General features: G+C 36.9%; 1 protein-coding gene across 24 annotated transcripts in view; it reads right to left on the bottom strand.

The window, feature by feature from the left end:
- Positions 1-22,173, bottom strand: part of STAG2 (STAG2 cohesin complex component) — a 140,013-nt gene that overhangs the window by 64,331 nt on the left and 53,509 nt on the right. For 10 of the 24 annotated variants that reach the window (XM_015128139.3, XM_015128147.3, XM_077988333.1 and 7 more), the window contains exons 2-5: positions 15,643-15,782; positions 12,306-12,384; positions 7,491-7,655; positions 856-952 (exon numbers count right to left, since the gene is read on the bottom strand). In XM_015128139.3, the coding sequence (XP_014983625.1) occupies positions 856-952; positions 7,491-7,655; positions 12,306-12,384; positions 15,643-15,686 (385 nt within the window). In that variant the 5' untranslated portion in view covers positions 15,687-15,782. Of the gene's footprint in view, positions 1-855; positions 953-7,490; positions 7,656-11,528; positions 11,652-12,305; positions 12,385-15,642; positions 15,783-16,887; positions 16,950-22,173 lie in introns of all 24 variants that reach the window. The other 14 variants (XM_015128143.3, XM_077988336.1, XM_015128144.3 and 11 more) reach the window with 3 other exon arrangements.

Genomic DNA, 22,173 nt, shown 5'->3' with positions numbered 1-22,173 from the left:
AATGTTTTATATCTATTTTTAAGTAAACTTCTCTCCCAATTTCTAATGCTCTAATGTTTTTGATGCCACTTTCATTAAAAACAAAAAAAAAAAAGGTACACCCAGAAATCTCCATAAAATGTATTTGCCTGCGCATCATCTGAAATTTCAAGGATGAGCTAAGTATTAGAAGACACCAGATACATCAGAACCTGCCCGTAATCTTGACTGACTCATTTATTAATCCATGAGGATATATGACTCCCCAACTTACATAATTTTGTCCCCCTGCCAAATGTTTGTCCTAAATACTTCTGTCTTAGGGAAGAAATTTATGTATTTTGTACTTTCATAATTCCCAGTTCAAAATGTTTTTAAAGTAACACCACTACACACAACAAAATTTCTTTACCTTTTAGAAAAAATGTCAATTTCATCAATACCTTATTTAACTTACTTAATGTAACTTGCTTGCTTGCTTACTTACTGTTATTCATGGCACTTTTTAACTCCCTACACTGTATAATTCCCTGTCATCTGAACCTGTACCTCTTCATTATCTTCCTCCTCCCTTCTTAATCCATTTCTTTGTTCCTAAAACCAGATGCTGACAGTGGGAAATATATCTAATAAAAGTAACATAACAATTATAAACTGCTAAGCTTTCAGATAACTTTCACATATGAATAAAACTTTGTCAGTAGACTTTCTCTCTTACTTTGTCCTCTGCTCTTTTTTCCTCACAAATTTTGTATGGATATGATGCAAATAATGCCTTAGCGTTATTTACCATGTAAAGTGCTAACAACATCTCTTTAGGTGGAACAATGAAGTGACTATTTGAGAGCTGCTGATTTCAAAATAAATATATCTTACCTTTACAGCCTGAACACTGAATAAAAAAGTTGATAAGGTCAAGAAGTGCTATATCTCGGTCATGCTTGTATGATTCTATCCAATCATCCACCACCGACTACAGCAGAGGGAAAAAAATAAAATCATTAGCTTCTCCTAATTTTCTCAAAATCAATTAAGTCTGATAAAGTCATAAAATTTAAGATTATATAGTATCACATTACTTTAATATAAATACTTACACATTGAAATTTAAAGTTCAATTTTAACAATAATAAAATAGAATCGAATTCAGTAAAACAACTATCTGGTAACACAAAATGACATATCAATATTCTATTTATTTTGCATTGAAAAGAATGTGGAAACTATGGAACTCAATTCCATCAAGTATAATTACTCGTGATTTCTTGGTGACATTAAAGGAAGGAGAGAATTTCAAATAATTAAGACAATACAGGCCAGGTGTGCTAGCTCATGTCTATAATCCCAGAACTTTGGGAGGCCAAGATGAGTGGAAAACTTGAAGTTAAGAGTTCGAGACCAGCCTGGCTGACATGGTACGGTAAAACCTTGTATCTACTACAAATACAAAAATTAGCCAGGCGTGGTGGTGCATGCCTGTAATCCCAACTACTCGGGAGCCTGAGGCAGGAGTATTGCTTGAATCCAGGAGGTGGAAGTTGCAGTGAGCCAAGATCACACCACTGTACCCCAACCTGGGCAACACAGTGAGACTTCATCTCAAAAAATAATAATAAAAATAAATAAAATATTCTAAAATTATATTCTAATGGAGGCTGTACAACTCTGAATTTGCACTCTAAAGGGTAAATTTTATAGTATGGTAAATATAACTCAATATGGTTATTTCTTAAAAAAGAAAATAGGCTAGAACTAAAAAATAAAAGGAATACTTTATTCCTTTGGGGGCAAGAGAGGGAACGACAAAACTGATTTTAAATTTTTAGGCCGGGTGCGGTAGCTCACACCTGTAATCCCAGCACTTTGGGAGGCTGAAGCCGGCGGATCACTTGAGGTCAGGAGTTCGAGAGGTCAACACAGTGAAACCCCGTCTCTACTAAAAATACAAAAATTAGCTGGGTGTGGTGGCGCATGCCTATAATCCCAGCTACTCGGGAGGCTGAGGCAGAAGAATCACTTGAACCCGGGAGACGAAGGCTGCAGTGAGCCAAGGTCGCACCACTGCACTCCAGCCTGGGCAACAGAGCGAGACTCTGTCTCCAAAAAACAAACAAACAACAACAACAAAAAAACAATTTTTAAATACAGCAAATTAAATAAAATCAAGATGATAAACAAGAGCTAGCGTAAAAAACAAAAGGTTGGGAGAGGGAAATGTTTCTAAGTTATACACCAATAAATAGGAAATCCAGTACAAACAATGACTAAAATATGTAGAATTTAATGTACAAAAAAGATACTATGATTACACAATAAAGATAAATCGAGGAAAAATATCTAAGAAATACCTGGTTCAGATAGACTGACTGGAATTATTCTAAAACTTTACTTAATTTCTACTTTTTTGTATTCTACTTGTTTATATTAATCAACATAATTAACAAAAGAAATGTGCTCAGTATTTTTCCCAAATATAATATAGGCAATAAACAGCAAAAGAATATATCATAGAGATTATGACAGTTTTAAAACATGGCCCCAAATTACTGGACGTTGCTCCCCAGTAAGAGGGTCTACGTCATCTTCTCTAGAACAGAATGCAGTGATGCTTCCAAAATTAGGCCACAGAACGCCAGGCAGCAACTGCACTGGTCTCTTGGAGCACTAGCAAACTGGACACTACTCTCAGGACATTCTCTCCAAACCCAGACGCCATACTGTAAGAAGCCCTAGCCACATAGAAAGGCCATTTGTAAGTATGCTAACAGTTCTGGCTAAGCCCAGCCTTCATATCACTACAGACCAGGCACTAAACATGAGTAAAGAAGCTTCCAAATGATTATAGTCCCTAACTGTGGTAGTGCCAGGCACTCAAATGGCCCCAGCTAAGGCCCTTGACATCATAAAGCAGAGACAAGTCATCTCCACTTAGTTCTGTCTGAATTCCAGACCCAAAGAATCATTAGGCATAATAAAATGATTGTTGTTTCACATCACTAAGTTTGGGGTGGTTTGTTATGCATCATCAATAGATAACTGGAATAATGGCTACTCTCATCAATAAAGACGCAAAATATTCAATGAACTCTTACAAAGAGACCACTACATCACATTAAAAAGTAATTCATGAAGATCAAGTAGAGTTTTCACTAGGAAAATGTCTGCGGTAATAAAAATGATGTGAGCTATTGAAATATGCTTAAAATTTTTAATCAAATAGTACGCTGAGAACCTATGTAACAAAATTCAACATCTGTTATATAATAAAATTAGGGGGCACATGCATACTTTCTCCATTCTTAAAACATAACAATTAGTTTTAAACCAACAGCCATTCTTGTATTTATTGACTATGACTTATAATTACTGAGAAAGCCAGCCTGGCCAACATGATGAAGCTCCATCTCTACCAAAAAATACAAAAAAAAATTAGATGGGCGTGATGGCATGCAGCTGTAATCCCAGCTACTTGGGAGGCTGAGGCACGAGAATCACTTGAACCTGGGAGGCAGAGGTTGCAGTGAGCCAAGATCGCGCCACTGCACTCCAGTCTGGGTGACAAAGTGAGACCTTGTCTCAAATGATAATAACAACAACAACAACAATAATAATAACAACTACTACTACTGAGATAAGTATATCCTGGCAATGCAAAAATAATGAATAATATATGATCCTTGATCAAAAAATTAGCAATCTAAAATCAAAGTCAGGCACAGTATAAGTGCTATATAATGAAAAGATAAGGGTAAAAAACAGGCCGGGCGCGGTGGCTCAAGCCTGTAATCCCAGCACTTTGGAACACCGAGACGGGCGGATCACGAGGTCAGGAGATCGAGACCATCCTGGCTAACACGGTGAAACCCCGTCTCTACTAAAAAAAAAAATACAAAAAAAAAAAAAAAAGGGTAAAAAACACATTGGAAAGGAAAAGTAGTAGTGTCTGAGAATGCTTTTCAGAAGACTGACACTTGATTCACTCAGTCCTATTTGATATGCAAGGGGGGAGTAAAAGAAAACTATTGCAAACAACAAAAAAAAACAAAAAAGAAAAGCCTAGGGGCTGAGTATATACTGTGACTGGAGAACAAAAAATATAGCATAAGGAAATCTGGGCTAGAAATTTTAGATAAGAACCCTTGGAAGTTTCTAAACAGAGGACTTCCTCCATCAAATTTGGTCTTAAAAAGGGTAACACAACTGGGAACACACATAACAAAATAAAATTGTCTAAAGGATTCCAGGAAATCAATGGAGAGACAGTGCAGACATTCTCTCTTAAGAGGGAAACACATTTCAAAACAGAAAACCAAGCTGGTCACAATGGCATGTGCCTGTAGTCCCACTTACTGGGGAGGCTGAGGCAGGAGGATTGCTTGAGCCCAGGAGTTCAAGTCCAGCCTGGGCAACATAGTGAAACCCCATCTTAAAATAAAAAAAAGAAAAAAAAAAGGCACAGATAGAGGTACAAACTTAATACGATAAGCCATAAGCAACATAAAAATAAAGAAAATATTCATTTTTAGATAAAAATGGAATAGCCTAATAATAGTGATTATGAGTCAGGATTTCTCATAGCTGTGGTCTGAAGGATTTTGTGTTCAAACTATACGTTGAACTGTAGTCACCAATGTTATGGTATTAAGAAGTGGAGCCTATAGACGGCAATTAGATCATGAGGCCCCTGAGAGCTGCTTTGCCCCTTCTACTATGTGAGGGCACAGTGGGAGGATATCATCTATGAACCAGAAAACAGGCCCTCACCAGATAATGAATCTATAGGCACCTAATATTGAACTTCCCAGCCTTCAAAACTGTAAGAAATAAAATTGCTTTTTATAAGCCTCCTAGTTGATGTTGGTTTTTTGTTTTTGTTTGTTTGTTTGTTTGTTTAGACAGGGATTCACTCTTGTTGCCCAAGCTGGAGTGCAATGGCGCGATCTCAGCTCACTGCAACCTCCGCCTCCCAGGTTCAAGTGATTCTCCTGCGTAAGCCTCCTGAGTAGCTGGGATTACAGGTGCTAGCCACCAAGCCCGGCTAATTTTTGTATTTTTAGTACAGACGGGGTTTCACCATGTTGGGCAGGCTGGTCTCAAACTCCTGACCTCAGGCGATCCACCCACCTCAGCCTCCCAAAGTGCTGGGATTATGTGAGCTGCCACACCTGGCCTATGTTGGTTTTTTACAATAGCAGCCCAAATGGACTAAGACACTGATGTTAAAAAGATAGCAGCAGAAAGAAGATTAGTGCATTTAACTACTTAGAACAAACTATTATAGAGAAAATGTATAATATAAAAATAAGAAGGAAAGTAATGAAATGCAATATAATGTAACTGAAATAATTTATCCTCTTGATAAAAATAACCCAAAAGGAGAACTAGAGAGAGAAAGGTAATTTTTAAAATTGGGAAATGACTAAATAAACCATAGCACAGTAATATAATAAGACATTATTTTTTAAAAGTCAAACATATTCAAAACAGTAATTTAAAACATTAAACAAGAAAAAGAATCCACACTCTAATCATGGTATACAAGCAAACATTAATAAACGGATTTAAAAAGGTGCATTAGAATGGTATGAATAAATCTGGCACCTTTTAAGTTCTTTGCTCCGTAAAATTGGTGAAAGCTCAAACAATTAACAAGTATTTTCACATTTTACATGTAAAACTGTTCTTTATTAGTCTCATTTGATACATTTTATTTACAAAACCACACATATTAAGCTAATTCTGTATTTCTAAACAAGGTTTTTGTGTCAATTTTTATTAACAAAAAGCCTGAATGGATAGTTCTCAGAAAACCATTCATGTGCACCCATCACTGATTAAAGTTATTTCTATGAAGAAATACTATTCCTCACAGTCATAAAAAAGAATGCAATTGTGTCTTTCACAGCAACATGGGCAGAGCTGGAGGCAATAATCCTAAGTGAATTAACGCAGGAACAGAAAACCAAATACCACATGTTCTCACTTGTAAGCGGAAGCTAAATATTAAGCACACGTGGACACAAATGTGGGAAACATAGACACTGCGGACTACTGGGGGTGGGGGGTGGGGACTGAAAAACTACCCACTGGATACTACACTCATTTCCTAGGTGCAATATACTCACGTAATAAACCTGTATATGTAACCCCTGTATCTAAAAGTTGAAATTAAACAACAAAAAAAACTATTTCCTGTAGCTTTTATAAATTAAATTAAAACTTTATTAAGCATATATATTCCCTGAGTATAGCATTTATTCCACTTTTTAAAATCATATGGGCTTAGCCAACATTATAAAGCCTAAATGCTTCTATTGTCATAAAAGTATGCAGAGAAAACATAATTCGAATGATTTGACATTAATATGCCTCCAACTTTTTATTAAGAAACAAGCACAAATAATAAAATTTATAATAGACAACAGTAACCAGATTAATTAAATTCACTAAAGTGGATAGTAATTATATTAGGTCACTCAATCAGGAATTCCATATAGGTAGAAGACTTCGTATTTTAATGGCATCTATATAAATTCAGGGAAAACTGAGACCTCATAGCCATGGTTTACATCAGCATATTTTTGACCAAATTGTATTTTACCTTATGCCATTAAAAAAAATAATGGGTTGGGGCTGGGCACGGTGGCTCACGTCTGTAATCCCAGCACTTTGGAAGGCCGAGCAAGGTGGATTACTTGAGGTCGGGAGTTTGAGACCAGCATGACCAACATGGTGAAACCACGTCTCTACTAAAAAACAAAAATTAGCCAGCCGTGGTGGCAGGCACCTGTAATCCCAGCTACTCGGGAGGCTGAGGCAGGAGAATCGCCTGAACCCAGGAGGTAGAGGTTGCAGTGAGCAGAGATCATGCCACTGCACTCCAGCCTGGGCAACAGAGTGAGACTCCACCTCAAAAAAATAATAATAAAATAATAATGGGCTGGGCATGGTGGCTTACACCTGTAATCCCAGCACTTTGGGAGTCCAAGGAGGACAGATTACTTGAGGCCAGCAGTTCGAGACAAGCCTGGCCAACATGGTGAAATCCTGTCTCTACTGAAAATACCCACAAAAAAAGAAAAAAAAAAAGAAAAAAAAACACACACTAGTCAGGCATGGTGGTTTGTACCTGTAACCCCAGCTACTTGGGAGGCTGAGGCAGGAGAATCGCTTGAACCCAGGAGGTGGAGGTTGTGGTGAGCCGAGATTTTGCCACTGTACTCCAGCCTGGGCAACAGAGCAAGACTCTGTCTCAAAAAAATAAAGTAAAATAAATAAGAAAAGAAAAGAAAAAAGAAAAAAAAATGCAGTGGAAAATGAATCAAGACACAGCATAAAAGTCTTATATATGAAGAAATACATCCCAAGAGTTTTCTGATTTTGTTGCTTTTTTCTAATAAGTAGTGTAGGTTTAAAATGCAGTTAGAAAAAATCAGAGCTACACTCTATATAATAAACTCATTAAAGTTTAAAATGTACAAATGAACTGGGAAGAACAACATAAATCTTACCTGCATAGCACTCTTGCCCATTTTAACAACTTCAAACAACATCATGTTTTCCACTCCATTCTGTTGGTGATGACCATTCATTCGGTTTGGACCAGAAGGAGGTTTTCCTCCTCCATTTCCACCTTTGCCCTTTTCTGCTGGGCCCTTTTTGCCTTTTTTACAAGTCTGCAAAAAAAATACGAGGTGGTTAAGTTACATCACTATCCTTGAGAGTTCAAAACACAGCTACAGTAGAAGTAGCTGATAGGGTACATAATTATAACATGCTTAAACTTGCCCTAAAGAATTCCATCCACTTATAACAAAATAATATAACTGTGACAGCCTCTTTGTGGTGCCCATTTTTTCAAGTATACTACCATGTCTCACACGACATAGTAGTTAGAAGCATAGCCTCTGCAGACAGACAGACTCTGTGGGTGCAAATTTCTGCTACAATTAGCTGAGTGACATTAGGCAAATTACTTAACCACACTGTGTTTCAGTGATGTTTTTCTAATTTGTAAAGTGAGGATAAAACTGTGCCTACCTCATAGGGTTGCTGTGATAATGAAGACACAAAGTACTTAGCAACATACCAGCATTTAATAAAGTCAAAAAGTGTCAGCTATTATTATCACTGTAAAATGAAAAAATTATGTCAAAAGGAGTTCAGTAAATGTTACATGAATCTTAATCTGGTAGGAAGACCAACAGAAACAATGACAAAAAATACAGATTTGAATCTATTGAAAAGTAATATAAAATCACAGACTTAAAAGCCCTCAAAATATCAACAAAGTTTGAAAAACACTGCAAAAATCTCTCTCAAGTATAATCAGAGAAATCTCAAGGGCATAGTAAATCAAGGTAGTTGTCTCCAAGTTTTATTACTCCCGTATGCAGCTTTTGGATGCAGACTGAAGTGGGCAGCAAGAATAACCAAACTCGTTATCAAGTATGTACCTTATACTCAGTTCAACATTTCATTTGCATTGTTAGTCTTAGAAATCATTGCAGTGCTCTGAACAAGGAATTCTGAACATTGGGAGTAGGTTTATCAATCTCATTCTTGTTTTAGGCCTCCCTCCAACATTTAGTCATCACGAAAATTCAATTAATGAAAACTATGGAAATGAAGCCCATTATAACAAAAGTTGTCAGTATTTGGGGGGGGGGCATCAAAAAAATCAGGGAAAGGGTTCCCTATATGCCTAAGCTATAAAAATACCTCCCACAGCTCTTATACTTTAGGAAAACAAGCCAATTCCTAACTTGGAGTCCTCATTTCTCAAATGTCAGGGTTGAATTAAAATACTTTACAGAAAGGTATTCTGACCCCTGGATTTGGTGATTTCTTAAAGGTCTCTTTTAGACCAACACATCTCTACGATCTAGAGAGCAAGCGTTGGCCAACTTTCTGTAAAGTACTGGATAGTAAATATGTTAGGCTTTGTGGGCCACATACAGTCTCTGTAGCATATTCTTTATTTTTAAAACTATTTAAAAATATAAAAACAGCCCAGCATGGTGGCTCACACCTGTAATCCTAGCACTTTTGGAGGCCGAGGTGAGCGGATTGCCTGAGCTCAGAAGTTCGAGACCAGCCTGGGCAACACGGTGAAACCCTGTCTCTACTAAAATACAAAAAATTAGCCAGGCATGGTGGCGTACGCCTGTAGTCCCAGCTACAACGGAGGCTGAGGCAGGAAAATTGCTGGAACCCAGGAGGCGGAGGCTGCAGTGAGCCGAGATCACGCCACTGCACTCCAGCCTGGGCGACAGAGCGAGACTCCATCTCGAAAAATAAATAAATAAATAAATAAATATTAAAACAGGACCAGGAGTGGTGGCTCCCACCTGTAATCCCCATACTTTGGGAGGCTGAGATGGGAAGATTGCTTAAGGCCAGGAGTTCAAGACAAGTCTGGTCAACAGAGCAAGACCCCATCTCTATAAAAAATAAAATATATATAAACTATTCTTAGCTCCTGGACAGTACAAAAACAAGCCATAGATTGTGGACCTCTGATCTATAGCCATGCCTACGAATTTCTTTCCACTGAAAGCCTGTGGTATTTACGTACTTTATTCCTTAGAGGGTCCCTTCTTCCTCCAAGAGTGCAAAACTACTCAACTCTTAACAGTTACTTTAAACCCCTTCCCAACACCTGAAACATATTACTTGTTAATTTGCAATACAGTAGTCCTCCCCTGGGTTTTACTTTATTCAATTTCAGTTACCCTTGGTCTGCTGCAGTCCAAAAATACTCAGTAGGAAATTCCAGAAATAAACAGTTCAAAAGTTTTAAATTGCACGCCATTCTGAGTAGCATGATAGAATCACTCATCATCCTGCCGTATCCCACCCAGGACGTGAATCATCTCTTTGTCCAGCATATCCCCGCAGCTCATTAGTCACTTATTAGCCATTTTGGTTACTATATTGAAAAAATGTAGTATATGCAAGGTTTAGTACTATCCGCAGTTTCAGGCATCCACTGGGGGTTTTAGGGTTTTAGAATGTATCCCTGAGAATAAGGGGGATTGCTATATTCTGTAAATGAGATTCAGTCTCTGTGAACCTAATTCATTAATTCCTAATTGTACAATGAAAGGCTTTTGTCCCCAGTAAAGGGATTTTCAGAGATAAGGTTGAAAGAAAAGATCAACTACAACAGAGTAGACTAGTAAAAAATAAAACATTAATTAACATGGAGCTATATATTTGCAGTTTATCTATCAAATGCCTCAATAGTCCCTGTCAGTATGAAAAACTAATTGGGACAATTAAAATGGCAGAATGGGTATGCTGTGCTAGAAAAAAAAAATGTGCAAGGAGTGATAACACAAAGGAAGCAATATACAAAAAGCAAATATCCTAACCTGTGTACAATCTTGGAGAGAAAAAAATTTCTACATAAAGACTTTAGGAGGTAGTATAGTATACAGGGTTAAGGGCACAGACCTGAGCTCAAATCCTTTAACCATTAGGCTTTTCTGGACTTCAGTTTCCTACCTATAAAATAATGGTGTTTTCTCATCTACGCAGTTGTTCAAATATTAGATAAACATGTGAAACTGTTAGCACAACACATGGAACATACATAGTATAGTGTCAAAATGCAGTTGCTATTATTATAATAAATCCTTGATCTGTCCCAACACCTCACCCACAGTAGTAGCTATACAACCTTAACCAAACTGTGGCACAAAAACTTCAGAGTCCTCTACTCAGGCGCCACCAAGAATCTTATCCAAACTTGTAAATTAAATCAAAAGCAAAAGTAGGTTAATGGGGGGAAAAAATGATTTTCTAATAAATTAATGTATGCTATCCAACAGAATTAAGGTTATCTTTGAATAGCCGTTAACATTTCTATTCATATCCCTCTCTCAAATCTTTTTAAGGAAATAAGAGAGCACACAAAATTATGAAACACATGAATTATGAGCACTCAAAAAATATTCCAAGCATTAAAAATTATGTTCCATACATTAAATGTGATGCTGTGCCACAATTAGAAATCAAAAGAGAATGGCTGGGCACAGTGGCTCACACCTGTAAATCCCAGCACTTTGGGAGGCTGCGGCAGGAGGACTGCTTGAGCCCAGTAGTACAGGACCTGCCTGGGGAACATAGTGAAATCTCATCTCTACAAAAATAAAAAATAATAGAAATTACAGAGAAGCCAGGCATTGTGGCACAGGCCTGTGGTGCCTGTAGTCCAGTCAAGAGGCTGAGGCAGGATAACTCCTTTAGCCCAAGAGTTTGAGGCTGTAGTGTGCCATGACTGTGCCAGTGAATAGTCACTGCACTCTGGTCTAGGCAACATAGAGAGACCCCATCTCCAAAAAAACAAATAAAGTTAAAAATTAAAAAAAAATAAGTTACAGAGTTTTACATTCACTTATGGGAAAGTTGTTGACAACATAACATTGAGTTTTAAAAGCACGTTAAACTGCATATTATGACTCCACTTAAAATGTTATAATCATGTTTATACACAGGTGTATGAATAAAAGTATGTGCATCAAAATGTTTAAAGAATAAATTACCTCCGGGTGATAGGGTTATGGAAAAATTTCACTTTGGTCATCGTAAACTTCTGTATTGTTAAGACTTTTTCAAAGTATGTCATGAGACAATATAAATCCAAAATTCATTTTGAAAAACAAATGCTGAACAACAAAAACAAGTTATCTTTTGCATAATGTATTTACACACATGCAGAGTCAAATGTACTTTCCAAAACAACAAAATAATTTAACCATTCACCAAGTTATCTGCAGCTCAGGCTAACCGCTAACCCACTCACACTCTAAACTTACATTATATTGACTCAGAACTTAACTTTGTAATTTTTTATCTTTCATATTACTTATAAAGAGTAAAACTATTATCAATTGTAACCCACTAGCCTTAAACTGGTTGTATGTTACATTTTTAGAGTGCTTTAGAATAAGAGATTTTATATATTACTTTGCTTTACATTTTATTACTTGTGGGAAAACAAAAATAAAGCCAACAGAACATTGCATTCTGCTTAACATACTATGCTTTACAAAATAAACTACTGGAAACAATGATGCATCATCATCATTATTATTATTATTATTATTATTATTATTATTTGCAACTTTACAGCAGTGTAAATAGATCCCAAAGGCTATCTGGTCTAGAAGACAAAAGGACCACATTTATCCAGAAGGCTTACCATACAACCCCCACCCCCTTAAAAAGTCATTTTTAAAAGATAAAACTATCTGAGACATAACCTAAATTTATGTGAGAGATCTTAGGATACAAAATAAAGTCACATATTTGATACATACTTTGCCTTTGCCTTGCTTTTGGTTTTTTCCTTCGATATCTTCAAAATCTGTGTCAGAAGAAAAATGTGTTTCTGACTCCCTGTGACAAAAAGATAAGCAAGAATTAAAAACCTTCCTTAGAAATTTATATAGAGTTTCTAATTTTTCCCATATTTTCTAAAAGAAAGGCTTGGTCAACTTATTAACAAAACTTCATATTAGCCTTATAAGTAATTAAGATGTTTCCCAAAAACACCATACTATATAACTATAGTTATATATAGTAAAATAATAACTAAAGTGCAAATATCTAAACATCTTTGTTAATTTTTAACCGAAGTATGAAAACTAATCCAGTGGGTCTTAAAATTTAACCCTAGGAACTGTGGTATTCCATGTAATGGCTGGTTCCATTTCCTACTTCAAAGATCATAGTGCTGCGGAAAAACTGTATTTTAATACTAGGCATTGAAGGAACTTTATTAGTGAGTTTTATGATTATGGATCCTCTGACCTCTCCTACCTCACTCGAAAAGTATTTATAAATCTAGGTGAGTCAATATACAAAACATGTATTTCTGAAAGGGTACTTATAAAACCTTTTTATAAACTAAATCATTTGAAATACACTAGGGAATTATGCTAAGTGATCAATATCCTTTATGAAGTAAAGAGGTGATAAGCTATAGTCAGGAGAACAGTTTTGGTACTAAGTAACTGTGGATCTTATACAAGTGACAATCTCAATCTTCTCATCTATAAATAATATATATGCAGGAAAGAATTAAATCTCTAAAGTCTCTACAATCTCCAACATATGAATCTATAGTCCTAAACAACTGTCCCTTGTTCTGGGTGGGGGTAAGGCTAGTTTGTATAATCTGGATTTTCTCACAAACATATGGAAGCACACTGATTTAAATAAATACATGTGATGCTTTCCAAATGAGTAAACATGAGTCTATCTAAATAGTAGTAACATACCCTCATTTAAATGCTTAAAGCAAGGCATACTTATATTAGTATTTGGGTCACACTGGATTTTAGAATTGAGCCACATCCATAAAAGATAAAGGTTTTTCCATCCTAAATGTGTAAACCTAGCACCAGCTTTGCTTAAAATAAATGGAATTGAAGTGAAAGGCTATCTTTATAAAACTAGTATTCTCAATCTAGATTTCTTCTATTTCCATTTTATTGCTACAATAACCAGTTGCCCAGAGGCTATGAGGTAGGAATACTTCATAAATCTAAAATAATGATTAAGACGTTAGCAGGAAAAAAATTACTATTTACATAGCACTTACATACAAAGTAATTTAAACAATGTATGGAAGGTGATGGCAATCCTAACTATATCCCACAATGTTGAGAGGAAAGGGCCTGTAATAAATACCATTCCCTAGAGTTAATGCACCAAAAACTGAATGACTACTATAATATTAACCCTGAAGCTCATGCCTGTTACATCTTAAGAAGATTATTGTCATCAATAATCTTCTCACATGTCTATATGGCCTTGCAAAAAAATGAAAATTTATTTTTTTTTTAATTTTTTTATTTTTTTAAAATTATACTTTAAGTTGTAGGGTACATGTGCACAACGTGCAGGTTTGTTACATATGTATACTTGTGCCGTGTTGGTGTGCTGCACCCATCAACTCGTCAGCAAATTTAAAATATCTTGATGTATAAGTAATATTTATTTCTTCCCAAGCCTTTTGTGGGACACCAGCTCTCTTAAAGAGCTAAGTAACTGCTTTAAGTCTGAAGAAAATCACTACTCTTCACAATGTTCCAATGGCCACAGTAATCAAGGGCTCAATTATCCTCTTAATACTCATCTCCAAGCTATCCCAGCTAAGAGTGAACCACTAGAGGTTTGGTAACTTACTGAAAAACTTTCCGAAGAAAGCTTGAGTAATCAGAACGAAAGTCTAAAATACTCCCAACCAAAGAAGAAATACTCTCCTAAGCCGTTCTTCAATGCTTTCCTGTGTTTTTAAGATCAAAAGAACAACAAAACTAACCTAGGTGAAATAACATTTATGTTTATTAAACATACTGTATTAACCATTCAGTGACCTGAAACATCCTGAGTCATCTATCACACGACTGAATCTTCCATTCCTCTTTACTGTGCCCCCCACCCCACATACCCAATCAAATACCGGGTCTGTTCTACCCCCACAACATCAATTCCCTTTTATTCATTATGCTATTTCAGGTCCTAATTATTTGAGATATTCTAATAGTCAATAGTCTAGTCCATAATATAAACCTTTTTTATAGTCTCTAATCAAGTATATAAGAAACTTCATAATCTTCTCTTTATGTCTTTAAAATATGAACTCATAAAGGCAGCAGGAAGTACTAACTTTATTCCTCACAGGATCTAATATAACATCCTGTATACAGCAGACATTTAATATTAACAAAGGTAATAATTAACTTTTACAAAGATGAGACTTAGAATACATAAAATCCTCACTAAAAATGCTGTTTTGTGGGAACCTGAATGTATTTGGTCCCAGAAGATTCATAATCTCCACTGAAGATAACAAAATTATTAAAAATATGAAAATCTACATACGATCAAAAGTAGACGCTGCTGCCATTATGTACAAAGGTATTGGTCTGTTGTTTTCAAAATTTTTAGCAACTAAACTATCTTTTCAAGTCAGGTCTCATAAAGATCCTAATAAAAAATACAGTGGTGGGGGGCGGGTAAATAAAGGAATTCACGGGCAATTTAAAAGTTCACTTTTCACTGAGGCAACTCATGAAACTGTACCTTAGTATGAAAATCACTGTTACATAGAGTAGTTCAAAATCTTTCAAAACCAAGCAGTAATTAGAATAAAAGCTAAGGAGTACAGTTAGCTTTTTAGATGGGGGTAAAGAGGATACCTATGTTGAAACCACTTTCTGGACCAATATACACGTAACTTATTTCTGCAATCATCATTTCATTTTGTAACAGAAATCTGACATTACATCCTAAATATTACCACATAGTATACCTCACTAATGAGAAAACTTAATTTTTAAGAAATGTATGATGCTCTCTCAAAACAGTTGCTATTGCAAAACCAAGTATGGACTCAGAACTACACAACAAAAAATAATAAACTGTGCAGCATGTAAACCAAAAGATAAATTTAAAACACAACAAAAAAGTACAAAATAATTATTATTACAGAGCCTTGATGAGTGCTGATATAAACTCTTGCAAAGCATACAGCTATTTTATATATTAGATCTTCTCAAGCAGAAGAAAATTTAACTGAAGTTAATGTATTCCCCATTCTGTGGAATAAACAAGTATTTAAAAATTATCAGAATATAATTCACTTACTGTAGTAGATTAAAATCAGTTGGTATTTCTGGAGCTGCTATCATTTCTTTATCATCTTCTGGAACACCTCAATGTCAGAAATATATTCATATATTTACGTGGGTAAAATGATGGCTTGCTTCTTTCTTCTAAGACAATTCCTTTAAAAAGGAGAAAATGACATCTACTATAAACGAACCAAAAATATTGGGAAAGGATATCCATACTCAAAAGCTAAATTCCCCAGTGCCTACTAATGTGTTTTAGTAAATAAGGATTTCGTTCCCTTGCATTTGACTGCTTATTGTTTTTGTTGGGTTTTTTTGTTTGCTTGTTTTTTGAGACGTATTCTCGCTCTGTCACCCAGGCTGCGGTGCAGTGGCGCAATCTTGGCTCACTGCAACCTCTGCCTCCCAGGTTCAATCAATCCTACTTCAGCCTCCCGAGAAGCTGGCGCAGGCCACCATGCCCAGCTAATTTTTGTATTTTTAGTAGAGATGGGGTTTTGCCATGTTGGCCAGTCTGGTCTCAAACTCCTGACCTCAGGTGATCCACCCACCTTGGCCTCTAAAAAGTGCTGGGATTACAGGCATGAGCCACCATGCCTGACCTTGACTGCTTAGTAGATATAGATTTGTTGTAACACTCGCAGCCCCATAGTAATAACACATAGGGGAAAAAGAAGCTCATAAAACAACTGTTTTTAAATTTCTTTGTGATTCTCCACCTGGCATTATGTATACATACATTAATACATCCTAAATAGAAACAGGATATGACTCTTACTGGTCCTGAAATCCCTATGAGAACTTTAAACCATAATATGAGATGCCTGAAAATACAACCTTTCGCTGATATCATACACACACAGTTAAAAGGAGCTAATAAAAAAAACCTAAGACATAATTTTAAAACAGGTTTTTCTGCCCTGGAAACATACAGTCCAAAGCCTGGCTTATTAAATAAATAACCACTTCATGATAACAAACTGTGTTGAGAAGAGAAAGGGGAAACAATGTTAGGTCTGATCTATTCCTCCCCCTCAAGGAACTTATGATCAATTTAAACGCCAGTAATGTCATATGAACAACAGATGAATGCCATTTCTGACCAAAGTACATGCAAAAATGGCAGACAGAAAGGGTATTATGTCTATGTTTTGAAAGTCAAGGATGCATTTCCTAAATGAGAAAATGACCTAAAAGCAAACAAGAAAGTTGAAAACAGGCTGAAGCTAAAGTCTAAAGCTCTTAGTCTTATGTATACCTTTCTCTTATACTTTTATGATTTTCTTTTATTCCCAAGTGAATTTAGTACTCGGTGGCCACCTAAAGAAAAAGCAGGTAAGATTAAACATATCCAATTAATATTAAACGTTTAAATATAACATACTGACAAACTCCTAATGATTTATCCCAGTAGGTTAGACATCACACAAGAAACAGCTCAATTTTTCTTAGTAATATTGTATCTCTAGAAAACATCATCAATGGCTACTAATACTTAATATACAAAGTTCAAAAGACTGTATTTCCTACTTACTTAAGCTAAAACAGCAAAATATTAATTTTATATTTTGTGAACAGCAAAATAACAAAAGAGGCAATATGAGAAACAAGAATGAATAATCCACAAATTAAATCCTGAATAATCAAATAATATATACCACCACTTTATTTTTTTCTGAAAGATCCTCAGATTTTAAAATCCCGTCTTTGGCCAGGTGCAGTGGCTCATGCCTGCAATCCCAGCACTTTGGGAGGCCAAGGCGGGCAGGTCACTTGAGGTCAGGAGTTCGAGACCAGCCTGGCCAACATGGCGAAACCCCATCTCTACTAAAAATACAAAAATCAGCCTCGTGTGGTGGCGCACACCTGTAGTCCCAGCTACTGAGGAGGCTGAGGCTGGAAAGCGAAGGCTGCAGTAAGCTGAGATCATGCCACTGCACTCCAGCCTGGGTGACAGAGCAAGACTCTTGTCTCAAACATACATACATACATACATACATACATACATACATACATGCATGCATACATAAATTTTAAAATCTTATTTTTGTTGAGACAGGGCCTTATTCTGTCACCCAGGCTGGAGTGCAGTGGCACAAATCATAGCTCACTGTAGCCTCAAATTTCAGGGCTCAAGAGATCCTTCTACCTCAGTTTTCTGAGTAGCTAGGACTACAGGTACTCACCACATCCGGCTAACTTTTTCTTTTTTGAAGTTTGTCATCATATGTAGGACACACATTCACCTCCTAAAATGCTAACTTATTTATAAAAGAAAATTATTTTGTTTCTTTAAAAGGAACTGGAGAGGCACAGAACTAATAAATTCTAACGAACAGGTCAGGTCATCTAGACGGCAAGATGAAAATAAAAGTGGTCATGTGATCCTTGCTGCATCTGTCTGTCTCTCAGCATTTCATAAAAACCAAAGTTGCTGCTTTCCTTCAATACAGTTTCCTTCAATATAGTTTCTAAGCACACTTTGAAGATAGTTCATAAATACAGTCACCTAAGGAATCACAGGTGATGAATATAAAGCTCTGAAAAGCAGAGAATACTAAATAAAATGAATATTGTGATATACTGGATTCTTCTAAATAGCACAAAATTAATTTCTACTGTAAAAGAAGTATTCCCAGGCCAAATTATTTTGCAAAGCATAGGCTATACTGACATGTATTTCGTAATTAGAAACCAAAGCAAACACAAAAGCAAAACCAAAGATATAAGATGTATCTCTCAAGACAAGATAGATGCGCGTGCGTGTGTGTATTATATCTATATAAAAAATAGAGACAGACAGACAGACAAAGGTCTTACTCTGTCACCCGGGCTGGAACGCAGTGAGGTAATCACAACTCACTACAGCCTTGACTTCCCCAGGCTCAAGTGATCCTCCCACCTCAGCCTCCCAAGTAGCTGGGACTATAGGCACACATTACCATGGCCCGGCTAATTTTTTCTTATTTTGTAGAGACAGGGTTTCACCATGTTGCTCAAGTTAGTCTTGAACTCCTGGGCTCAAGCAATTCACCCACTTCAGCCTCCCAAAGTGCTGAGATTACAGGCGTGAGCCACCGCACCCAGCCAGGTACATATATTTTTAAAAGAAAAAAAAAAATGTTGTGTCAGGGTCTGATAGAAAAACTATTGAAATGGCCAATTCCCTATCCTAGTGAAATGTGATATTTTTAAAGTCTCTAAACTGCGAAAATTCATCCAACCAAGTAAAAGTATCCACCATGTGCCAAATGTAGTGCTGGGCAATGAGAATACAATAGTGAACAGGAGAACAATGATCCTTGTCCTTAATACCTGTTAAGAAATGTGATTATTATTTCTACTAGAAGGTACCTACTTGCTACTTAATATTATTAAATATAAGAATGCTGGCCGGGCACAGTGGCTCACGGCTGTAATCCCAGCACTTTGGGAGGCCGAGGCAGGCAGATCACAAGGTCAGGAGATCGAGACTATCCTGGCTAATGCGGTGAAACCCCGTCACTACTAAAAATACAAAAAAATTAGCCGGGTGTGGTGGCGGGCGCCTGTAGTCCCAGCTACTTGGGAGGCTGAGGCAGGAGAATGGTGTGAACCCAGGAGGCAGAGCTTGCAGTGAGCCGAGATCGTACCACTGCACTCCAGCCTGGGCGACACAGCGAGACTCTATTAAAAAAAAAAAAAAAAAAAAACCCCCGCTAAATTCCACGTATCTGAGCTGAGTGTTTGCTAGTCATTCTCTAAATGACTTATTTGCCATAAAAACAGTTCATTATAGCTCAAGAAAAATTACAAATATTAAAGTTGCTTTGTAATTGAGTTGGGATTAGTAGTTTCTAAATGTAAACTTTAATCTACAGGAAGAGCTGAGAATGCTTACATCTTTATTTTAAATGTCTACAGCTGCAAGTAAATATAATTTGCAGGCCATGCATGATGGCTCACAGTTACGATCCCAGCGCTTTGGGAGGATGAGGCAGGAGAATGTCTTAAACTGACGAGTTCGAGACCAGCCTGGGCAACATAGTGAGATCCTATCTCAACAAAAAATTTAAAAATCAGTCGGGCATGGTGGCACACACCTATAGACCTAGCTACTTGGGAGACTGAGGCAGGAAGATTGCTTGAGCCCAGGAGGTAGAAGCTGCAGTGAACCATGATCACACCACTGCACTCCAGCCTGGGCAATGGGGTAAGACTCTGTCTGTCAGTCCGTCCGTCCATCCATCCATCCATCCATCCAATTTGTTTCCCCCATAGACTTACATTAACAAATTCATAGTATCTTCAAATGTGCTTAATACCATTTGACTTCAGCTGGGTAACCCAAAACTATAAAAACATGTAACGCTCAAAGAAAAGTATCAGTTTAAAAATCAAACTCACCACACAATTTCTGCACTATTGCAGGTTATTAACTTTTTAAAAAATATGCTCAAAGATCACAAGGTGGAGCTCTCTCCTAGTGTCTAGAAAAAACTTTTGAGGTTTTTATCATATGTACCAATTCTCTATACCTACTATAAAAGAGTTAACATTCTAACAGCTTTGGAGGATGAAGCATAGAAATAAAATTTGCATTAAGTCTCAATCACTATTTTCCTTCTGGGAAAAAAAAACGTATCCAGCAACAACTAGCTTCTGCTTCTCCTTACCGAAAACCAAGCAACTCCGTTTGTAGATAAGCTAAACAATACATACGAAAGTAAAACTACTTTCTTAGGTTCACATGCATAGTGTGCTGCCATTAAAGGCTGCTAATTATTAGATTAAAAAGTAGCAGATGATCGTGTATTTCTAATTATAAATATTAAATTCAAGTAACACTGCTTTTAATATAAACAGACGTAAAAGCTGAAACTTAATCACCATAACTTTTCAGGTTATCTATAATTAGTATATGTTTATGGCCTGTTACTCAAAGTTTAGATTACAAGTTAAATTCAATAAGAAACACCTGTCAGATACCTATTACTATAGCATATTAATACAAGCAAGTAAAAATTATGATCATGCTTGCATCTTTCCAACTCCAAAAAAGAATGACTTCCTATATTCATCAAAAGTACCCCCCCACAAAATAAAAACACACACAAAACATCCTAATATCTTGCTTTGGTATCATTTTTTCCCCCCTAAAAGAATTACTGTTTTTTGTTTTTTTTTTTTTTTGAGACGGAGTCTCGCGCTGTGTCACCCAGGCTGGAGTGCAGTGGCGCGATCTCGGCTCACTGCAAGCTCCGCCTCCCAGGTTCACGCCATTCTCCTGCCTCAGCCTCCGAGTAGCTGGAACTACAGGCGCCCGCCACCACACCCGGCTAGTTTTTTGTATTTTTAGTAGAGACAGGGTTTCACCATGTTAGCCAGGATGGTCTCGATCTCCTGACCTCGTGATCCACCCACCTCGGCCTCCCAAAGTGCTGGGATTACAGGCTTGAGCCACCGCGCCCGGCCACAATTACTGTTTTAAAGGTCTTTAATTTAGGGGCCAGGCATGGTGGCTCACGCCTGTAATCCCAACACTTTGGGAGGCTGAGGCGGGTGGATCACGAGGTCAGGAGTTCAAGACCAGTCTGGCCAAAATGATGAAACCTCGTCTCTAAAACAAAAATACAAAAATTAGCTGAGCGCAGTGGTGCGCACCTGTAGTCCCAGCTACTCGGGAGGCTGAGGTGGGAGAATCGCTTGAACTCGGGAAGCGGAGATTGCAGTGTGCCGAGATCATGCCACTGCAATCCAGCCTGGTTAACAGAGTGAGACTCCGTCTCTATTAAAAAAAGGTATTTAATTCAATCCCAAGTGGTCTCAAGACAAAAAAATAAAAAGCTACCAACAAAGCCATCACTAAGAAGGTTCCTCAGAATCCATATATTAATAATATATTACTGGAGAGCACAGGGGAGGGGAACACTTAAGTAGCTGGTATTTTAATTCTCTCACTAAAATAAAAATGCAGAAATATTCAACTGCTAAAAGCTGGCAAATTCACACACCACATGCCATACCCTTTACACTCCTCCCAAAAGGGTCCCGTACTTCTACATATAAGGATCACAACCAGGAAATGTATACACCCTTCTAAAACGCCACCATCACTATAATACAAACACTTAAAATTAGAAATTACTGAAATATCCAACTACCCAGACTATAGGCGAGCACCATCACGCCCAGCTAATTTTTGTGTACCTTGTAGAAACAGGGTTTCACTATGTTGCTCAGGCTAGTCTTGAACTCCTAGGGTCAAGCGATCTGCCCACCTCAACCTCCCAGAATGTTGAGATTACAAGTGTGAGCCACTGCACCCAGACAGGTACATATAATTTTAAAAGAAAAAAATGTTGTGTCAAGGTCTGATAGAAACAGAAAAAATTACTGACCTGGCCAACTCCCTATCCTAGTGAAATATGATTTTTAAAGTTTCTAAATACTAAAAATTCATCCAACCAAGTATCACTGATAGTATCATCAATGTAATTAATGTAATATTCATACACTGAAACTATTTATGACTGTGTACCAATGTGGGTAAATGGACATAATG

The sequence above is a fragment of the Macaca mulatta genome, chromosome X, assembly GCF_049350105.2.
Source record: "Macaca mulatta isolate MMU2019108-1 chromosome X, T2T-MMU8v2.0, whole genome shotgun sequence".
Classification (NCBI taxonomy): Eukaryota; Metazoa; Chordata; class Mammalia; order Primates; family Cercopithecidae; genus Macaca; species Macaca mulatta.
Note: the sequence above shows the minus strand (reverse complement) of the source record. Positions and strands in the feature narration are given on the sequence as shown.